This window comes from Typha latifolia, chromosome 1 (genome assembly GCF_019914945.1).
Source record: "Typha latifolia isolate L0001 chromosome 1, TyphaL0001v2, whole genome shotgun sequence".
In the NCBI taxonomy this organism is placed as follows: Eukaryota; Viridiplantae; Streptophyta; class Magnoliopsida; order Poales; family Typhaceae; genus Typha; species Typha latifolia.
Window position 1 is genome coordinate 9,707,508 of NC_133086.1, and position 9,681 is coordinate 9,717,188.

The 9,681-nt window shown below is 35.7% G+C and overlaps 1 protein-coding gene across 1 annotated transcript; it reads right to left on the minus strand.

Moving 5' to 3' along the window:
• Nucleotides 1–4,762: 4,762 nt before the first annotated feature.
• On the minus strand, nucleotides 4,763–9,298 carry LOC140780293 (protein MANNAN SYNTHESIS-RELATED 1-like). The gene is made up of 6 exons (XM_073125726.1): nucleotides 8,934–9,298; nucleotides 8,361–8,502; nucleotides 8,183–8,253; nucleotides 6,643–6,728; nucleotides 5,510–6,092; nucleotides 4,763–5,236 (listed from the first exon to the last, which is right to left on the minus strand). Exons 1-6 carry the CDS (start codon nucleotides 9,036–9,038, stop codon nucleotides 4,958–4,960), a joined length of 1,266 nt encoding a protein of 421 aa, XP_072981827.1. The 5' UTR covers nucleotides 9,039–9,298; the 3' UTR covers nucleotides 4,763–4,957.
• Nucleotides 9,299–9,681: the final 383 nt, after the last annotated feature.

The window sequence follows — 9,681 nt, forward strand, 5'->3', positions numbered from 1 at the left end:
TGTCATTTCGAGGGTCTATGATGGGGCCGATCTCGTCGAGAGCATGGTGTCATCGATTTAGTATGCCTTGAAGATTAGCCCATGGCATCGGTGGCTAAGCACATGCTCTTTATCGAACTACTGTGTCACCTCTACCATGTTGACGTAGGTGGGGGTGGCAATATACCAATGATTCATCAAAAGTAAGAGCTTTTATCTACTCTAGTCAACTTCTATTACAAAATGTCAAGATGTTCTAGCCTCTAACATAATTAATTTATTCTTTAATTTTTATTTTCATAATCATCTTCCTTTTCCAAATTTTTTAAAGTCCAAAAGCTATTAATTGATAGGAGAGGGCAATAGGGAAATGTTGGTTGCTATTCTCTCCATACTTGATTCTCAATATTAATGGCCCCTTTCAAGATTATAAATAGCATCTTTGTAGAAATCGTGAGCCAGAAACTATCGCGGATACTTTCTAATGTAATTTCATAGCTCATGTTCATTTCTTTTCAGCTTCTGGCACAAGAAGAGATTGACTGCTTTGGACAAGGTGAAGATCTTCTTTGGGGATTTTACTAGTGGTGCGAAAGAATCGTTTGAAAAGCTTACTGCCTTAGGTTCTATTAGCAATGAACCAGAACCAAAAACTGAGTGAATTAAAATAAAATCCACATGTTGGGCTAATTGTTAATCATATTAATCGTACTGTGTTAATTGGGTTAATCGTGTGTGTTAATCAGGTCGTGTTACTCTCGTGTATATGACCCATTTATTAAACGGGTTAAACAAGTCGTATCATGTTACTCGTTTATTAATCGAGTCGTATTCATATCTATAAAATTTGACTCGTTTAATAATCGAGTCGTGTTTGTGTTAAGGTGAAGTTGACCCGACCCGAATTTGACCCGATCTGATTGCCACCCCTAGCTTAAGATATAAATCCTCTGAAGCCACCAAACTCAAAACAAATTAAATTATGGTCAGTTTAACAAGTGAAAATATTTTTCTAAAGTCAATACCTATTCTTTGTTGAAATACTTTTACCACCAATTTGGCATTATACCTTTTAGTTCCATTATATTCTTCTTTCAACCTATAGACCCACTTATACCTTTCTTTCTGGCAGGTAGATGTACCACCTCCCATGTACATCAATAAGTCAAACTCTTCATCCATTGCTCTATGCTAATAAATAATACTATTAACCTATAATGCTTCTTTAAAATATTTTGGCTCACCACTATCAGTAAATAATAAATAATATAGAGAAGAAGAATAAATGATTATAAGATTTTATATTTCTACCATATTCTCTCAACTCTTGAGAGCTTCTCTTTTAGTTATCTCCTCAAATTCGATATATTCTTTGTTATTATGTTATTATTTGTACATTACATTTTATCAAATATTACATTTTTGTTTATATTGAATTTCTATTTTCTTTATCCGAGAAGTGTACTAAGTCATTTTGCGTATTCCCCAATGAAAATGCATTTATTAGACTTGGCATCCAACATGTTCCTATTCTAAGAATTAATATAAACATATGATATACAACTGAAAGTTTTGAGATGTAACAGTTTTATCTCCTTGCTAGTCTATTCTTTTTGTGGTAGTACTCCATCCAATGGAACTATTAGTTCTCTGTTTATTAGGTATACATCAACATTCATTGCATCTGTTTAGCAACCTCATGCTTTTAGCATGCTCTTTGATAGTGCGATTCATATGCTCAGCTATACTGTTTTATTGTGATGTCCCTAAAATAGTCTTCTCTTGTATGATTCCTTGGGTAATGTAATATTTATCAAATTCATTACTGTAATACTCTTCATCATTGTCTAATCTCAAACACTTCAGCTTTAAACCTATTTCATTCTCAACCAAGGCTTTGCACTTCTTGAAACATCAAACAAATTAGATTATTTTTTAGAATATAAATCCGTAGCTTTTTCATAGTTTGTCAATGAAGGTGATAAAATAAGAACCTCCAAGTGAGCATATATAGATTGGTCCAAAGATATATGTATGAACCAATTATAACTTTTATGATCGTGGTGCTCATCGTTGCCTTGTGAAGTTCTCTTTTTTTATTTTTAATCTACAAAACTCTAAACTCATTGACTCTAGTTTTGGAAGTTTTTCATTAAAATGCATAATCTTTATTTCTTTCTCGCTCATGTGTCCGTCTGCAATGCCACAATGTTGAGGAGTTGCTAGAAATTATAACTACGTTATTCCAATTGTTTTGTAGGGATGACAATATCAATAGTGCATGCATCTTGTCGTTGAATTTAATACCGACTGAGTTAAATTATTTTGTTATAGCATTGAATTCCTTCAGATATTCTACAACAGTTCCACCTTTGACCATCTTCATATTGAACAACTTTTCATAAGGAAGATTTTGTTCAACACTAATAGTTTCTCATACATTTTGACCAACGTAATTATCAAACCTAAAGTTGTCATCTCTTTGGAAATATTGAAGGCCACTGATGCTTCTAATCAGAGGTGCACCATTCAAGGTGCTTTCTAGTTTTCATCGCTAATGTCCTTCAACTTTTTGTTTAGACAAGGTACTAATTCTTTTTGTTTGAATGTAAAATTCTACATCACTTGATTTGATTTGTTTGCAAGATCTAATTTGTCCATATATTTGTAATTACAACATTTTCCTCTGAGTGATAGATAAACATCTCTTTTGAATGATAATCATCAATTTGCATATTTTAAAATCCAAATTTCATACTGTTGAACTTGTCAATTCTCAAGTTTTCGTCAGCTTGGCTCCTACTCAATTTATAATCTTATTTTGATACAAGTTGTTGGGAGTACCACGAGAGACTAGGTAAATGGAATATTGAGAAAACACAAATATAAATATTTGAATAATTACAGATGATTCAAGTAGTTCGCAAGTTAATTCTACTTATTACTTTTGCATTCCAAAGTATGTTAATTGTAGCGTTAGGTATTGTAATGATAAACACTACGCATGTCCAATGGGCCTATTTGGATGTCTAAATTGGATCAAAATAGGATGAATATGATAGATGAATTGATTCATAAATAGCTGATACATGTATTGATTATCACTTTGTTGCTTGGTTAATGAATGAATCAACGGTTCCAAATGAAACAATTCATATTAAATATTTTAAGAATTTTAGGGAGATGATTCCTAATGTGACAAGGTTTAGAGATATAGAATGTAAAAGACCAAGTCAAAAGTCAAAGTCGAATGTCAAAGACCAAATCTGAATTGCTTTTTAAAAATTGAGTTCTATTAGGTTTAGAAGTACCGAATAAGAATCAAACTTGTAAATCGAAATCAAATAGAAGATGGAAAGCCAAATACTATTCTAATTATGAAAGCCAAACTTAAGTCAGTGATCGAAATCTAGTAAGAGTAGAATACGAAAAGTCAAGTAAGAAAAGAAAAAAATAAAGCATGGCAAATACATGACAACGGGACCATCCTTGTATAGTATTGAATCTACCTTGATAGTTTGGGTAAGTCTAACTAACTTGTCAGCCCATTCAGTTGAGGAAAAGGCACATGAGGTGCTGAAAAGGTCGAAGATGAAGTAGAACTTTATCTCGACGAAAAGAAACTAATGGAGAGGAGGGGAGCAAATCAATAGGCCACCAAAGAGGCTGATGGAAGAACTATGCTAGAAGGGTGAGGAGGTTGAGGGAAGTGCGCACAACCCAAGGGTTGGCTGACCAGGGTAGTTGACGGAGAAGAAATACCTCCTTGATGGCTGACAGTCATAGAGGTTGCCACTACAATTTATCAGGCCATGAAAGCCTCAACTGGTGGCATAGAAGGCTTCCCTTGCGGAGGGAAGGTTCCCAACCAGACAAAAAGAGAGATACCAGTGCTAGAAAAGGGATTGAAAGCCTGTGAAGGGACGCTATTGCGTGTAGCCTCAGCCGAGGGGAGAAACGACCAAATGAGGGTATCACCGACAAGGGGACGATGAGAGAAAGCTACCAGGGCAAGTGTACGAAGACACGAGGTCACTAATAACATGATTTTCAATGGGAAAGAGAAGCAATAAAAGAAAACGGGAAAAAACTAATGATGCAACTAAACTAAAATTAAATTGAAATGGAGGTAAAAGACTCATCGGTGATTTGAACAATGGGGTCGGCAGGCTCCGGTGGTGCTCCACGGGATGGGAAGAAGAAGGGAGAAAATAGCTACAAGGAGGAAAGAAAAGAAAAGAAAGAGGCAATGTACATGCCTCACATATGAGCTCAATTTTTATATATTTAATTATTTATATGTATTACGAAATGCTACAACTACCTTGCCCTTTAAAATAACTACATTATTCTTGCTAAAGCCATTCGATGTGTAGTTGGTTTAGGCTGTGTAGGCCAACCATGACTCAAGTAAGTTATGATTTCGAATCCCTGGTTTAGGCTAACCATGATTGAGGTAGGTTAGGAATTCAAATCTCTTAGTATATATTGGGTTGATATTTAAATTTCTTTAAAAAATTATATTCGCATAATTTGAGCATGTTGTGTTGTCTCTTCAAACAATTGACTTAGTTTTCTAACATATACATCAAAGAGATCTGGCTCTTTTATCAAAACAATTGACCTAGTTTTCCAGCATATACATCAAAGAGACCAACAAGCTCTTTTATCTAACCTATGAATCTACAGCCCATGATTAATATAAAAAAGTGTAGCTGGTTTTGAACTGATGTTCCACCTTTCAACATTCATAGCTCACCTCAAACTCAAGAAATAACAAGAGTTCCCACACAATAAATAAGCAGCTTTAATCATTGATAAATAACTCAGTTCCTTCTATTAAGATATATAGCTTACATACAGAAAACTTGTTTCGGATCACTGGATGATTAACAAAGCAGCAACAGGAAGACCAACACATCAGTGATTCCATGACAATGAGGCAGTTGAGATGGCTCATTTCAGCTACTTATAAGCATCAGCAATGGCACGAGTATGCAATATGGTTCTTCTTCAAAACATAAGTTGAGATGAAATCAGCCACAGATGCTGAGGAGCCAATCACTTCTGATGGGAAGAGTATTTGTGTCCTCCCAGAAGTTATTCTTTTACCAGCAACATTTCCATAGAACAAACTAGAAACAGCAGGGACGAACACATCGCTCTCGGAGCAGATGTGGAAGTCAAGAGCTTTGGCAAGTTCACCACTTCCTGACTTGAGGTATTCACTATTCTTGTCTGTAGGTATTATGTCATCCTACAATAACATTATAAAACACAATTAGCTGTTAGTTGTACTTAAGGACCTGCATGTAGCGCAAAGAACAGAAAACTACAAAGATATGGATGCAAAAATTGAAGTTGCCAACCAATTTCAATGGAAACTTTGTTTGGTTATTTCTTTTGTGAAATAACACTGAATATAGTTGGTAAATTCAAAAGGAAGCACTGTGTGATTTACTCAAGCATCAGCATAAGCATTACATGCTACATTCTTAACAAACAAATGATAAAATGACGGAAGCATCACCTTGGTATAAGTTTTTGGGAAGGCTTCCTTCAAAGAATTAAGACTCTCATGCCACCAAGTCTGAGTTACATAGACAGTTGTATCTTCATTGAAGCCAACTTTTCTCAGAAACTCAGCAACCTCCTGTGCATTGTAGCAACTCTTTCTTTTTGTGCCTCCACTCAGCTTGCAGCTCTTCTTCTCTAGCATATCAACTCTCAGGTCAACTGCGATGAACTTTCCATCTGATTCACGGCTAAGAATTTTTAGTCTCTCAACCATCCGATCCGCTACTTGATGTATCTCTGGTTTAAGTTCCAGACTACCAAACATTGCTAGGCATGCAGTTGATTCTAACTCTTCATTCTTAACTTCCCTCATTTTCAAATTTATTGATGTGAAAATAATTGCAAGCCTCAAGTAGTTATTTGTCTGGAAGACTGGTTCAATGTTTTCCACGATGAAATCTTTAGAAACCCTACTAGGAACTCTGACAACTGCTGGCTTTCGAGCTGCTACTTCAGCAGGAAGTTCCCTAGCTATTCTTATCACGCCATCCAGTGCTCTTATGAATTTCTCAACATCATACATATCCTCAAAATTCCTGCACATCAACTAAATATTGTAATTCCAAGATGACTACAAGAAATCAGTATACTTTCGAAAGAAAGGATTGATCTGATTAGAATCATTGAGTTAGTAACAACTAAAGATAGACAAGCTAACAAAGAGAGTATGTTTCGTTCTCGAGCTACCAGAGAAGCTGCATCTACCAGAAAATACTACAAAATTGGTTGAATTATTGGGGCCAGCAATGGCACATGGTAGCAGAGGAGAACTAAATAATATCACTGGTTCTTTTTCTTTTTGCAAGTCACAGGGTATTAGGTCCAGATTTTTCAAGAAGTTACTTGACCGTTGCATATCATACCTTAAACAAATTTCTACTCTATAAGCACATAAAAGAAATCATCTTCATTATCAAATTGAACATTGGTTTCTTTTTTAAAGTAGTGAGCAGTAGCAGGAAAGTGAAGGAGAGAAAGACTGCACAATGTAATACAATTAAGTGGAGAAAGAAGCTTGCAACACCAACATCACGATGAAACATATTTTTAATTGGGCATAAATTGATCATTGTTCAAAAATCTTACCGCTTCTGACCCAATTCATTTCCCCTGATATCTGGAAGCACAAGCGAGGCACCTAAATACCTTGCAATTACCACTGCATCTGCAACCTGATGATAGAATTGTTTACCAATTAGAGATGACTTCTTAATTGAATGCATTTTATATAGATAGGCAAATTTCAAGATACGTTAAAAATGGAAAAAGTATTGGTCTTCAAGATTATATGGACAAAAGCAATTAATCCTTATTTGCAATATAAACTAAAAGTACAAGGTAAAAAGCTGCAATGATTCCTACACCAAAGCAAAAAAGTTGAGACATTGCAGGGTGAACTTTCTCATGCCCTTTTGAGAATGTCTCTCCATTAGAGAGTGTATACTGGTGAAAGGTGCTTTTCTGTTGGACTTTTATGTTAAGCAAGTCTAAATAATAGGCCTCGCCTGGCAAAATCCGGATTATCGGTTGACGCACACGAGAAACTAACAAAATCAACAGTATTTCTTGCAGAAGTTCGAACTTGAAATCTTCTGGTTCCGTATGTTCCTAGTTCAGCCCCCATTGTACTTAGATATATTCACTACACATAAAGCCACTTAATCTAAACAATCATCGATCTTGTTATTTTATTACCAAAATACACCTAAATGTATCAGGTAACTCTGTTTACTCAACGATTCAGAGTATCAAGCATTTAGTGCTACTCTACGAAGCCATTTCCCACTTCATATTCTCATCTCTCTGAAGCTTTTGCAAGCAAAAGAAATTGGTGGTTTGTTGGCATATTGGGGAACAAGGGTCATGCTTTAGGTGTCAAGGGTTTGAGACATTCTTGCGCGCTATCAAAGAGGTGTGAGATAGTTTTCGAGAGGTTTCTGATAGGGTGAATGCCACCTTGACAACGCCTTTTCCTTCTTTACTAGATTTTCTTAATTACGTCAAAATCATCAAAATATCCTTAGGTAATCAAGCAGTTCCTTGTCAAATATCAATGCAATACCATCTTAAACAATTGACTCAAGATAAAATCCCACTAACAATCCTTCGCAAGACAACTCTAACTTTACCTTGATCTTTTTCTGAGAGTTTGGCCACTTCTCAACCCCATACCGATCAAATTATCTTTTTCAGAGTTATTTTTCTGGAATAAACAAGTCATGGCATTCAAATTTAGCTTTTCCAAAATGTCATAAAAACACAGGAAAAGGAAAGTATAGGTCAAGTTATCACCAAAGAAGGTGACCGATTCAAAAATTGGAAAAACTAGCACACAAACTTTCAATTATAGGAAGTATGCATGATTTTGGTCATACCTAATAACATTCAAAATTTCAGATAGAAACATTCAAAATGTATATGTAGGTAAAGCCAAAATGCTTAAATTTCAAAGTAGAATAATAGTCAATTTACTTGTCAGATGGAGTCAACTTGCAAAAAGAACTGATACTAAAATTAAATTACCACAGAAAACCATATTAAAGTAAGTAGGTAACCTATGTATACATATTACAGAAAAGGTAGTGAACAACCACAGCTAGCAAAAGAAATGCCACGACTAGTATACCTGAGAGATGTGATACTCAGGACCGCTTGTCAAAGAGAATGTAATGAAACCATTTGACTGATCCACCTCCTCTGCAAGTAAAATCCCAAAACCAGATGAACAACAGAGTCATCAATTCGATGAATAGGAGAACTTATTCATCGTAGCTCTCACGTGCTCAGATCATAACTACACTTACTTGAACCAAGTTTGGTCCAGCAAGGCTTAATCTCTTTCTTGCTCTCCATCCAAGGTCCCACATTAACCTTAGCAAATTCCAATGTCTTCTCTTTAATATCAATTGCATCAAATTGAACACTTGATGACTCTGTGAGCCTCACCTGAGATATCCAGATCGATATATGCTTAGTACTTGCAAAACCCTTGCAGAATGCAGCATGCAGCAAATGGCACAAAATCCACGTACATCTAAAAGGGAGTTGCAACATAAAGGTGCATACAAGCTAAGCATGCAAAGGTTCAATCTTTTCATTTTAAAGAACTCTATATAAGAAAGATAAATCATTAGTTCCTTTTTTCCCCTCTAGAGTTCTTCATTCGTCTATGCATTATACTTGAGATTATTATCCTTGTTCTCCAAGCTCATCGTAGGCAAGTAAAGAAACGAACGAGTCTTTTAGCTACAACTAGATTTGCTACATTCAAGGGTAAATGGAAGAGATCCCTTAAAATATACAGCTAAATTTGCCGAAACAGTAGCAGATCGAAGCGAGGAGAGGAGCGGAGATCGAGATTGGATCGGAACACTTACCACGTCGGTGTCGTCGAAGTGGTCCCTCTTGATCATGTTGCCGAGCATGACGAACATGGAGAGGGTCAAGAAGCCCCCGAGCACCTGCCTCGGATCCACCGCCATTGTTCCTTTCTATCTCTCGCTAGATCTCCGGTATCAGCTAGTCTAAGGAGAGAAGCAGAAGGAGGAGAAGGTTGCAATTAATGGGAAGTGTGGCAGAGCTCAAGAGAGACGAAGGCAAGGGAGAAAGTGACGGCTGTTGGCTGCCGACACCTCGCAGACCCGGCGGAAAACGATACCGCTTTTTGACTAATTACTGATGCTATAACTCCTCTTCTAGTCGCTCTCTTTGGCTCACTTTGCACTTTCGGATCTCTCATTGTGTTTGGTTGATAAATTTAAGTAAAATCATTTCTAACAAGTAATTGTAATTTAGGGATAATTTTATTTTCATACTATTATTATTTTTACGCTGCTTTAATTTTTTTTTATACATAATAACTCCTGAATTATTAAAAATATTTTATTTAATTTTTTAATTAGGGAGTCATTTATTAGTGTCTGATGTTGACCAATTGTAAGAAACTCCTGTTTATTGCATTTAGGTCAGTGACTTTTTGGGATTCGAGGGAGCTTTTGATTATTTTATGCCATCAATTATTTTTATGTGTCTAATTCACTTTAAAATTTAAATATAAAATTAAGTAAATGTTAATTGGTCAGTATAACTGCTAAACTGAACAATAACTTAAAATATAAGGTGTAG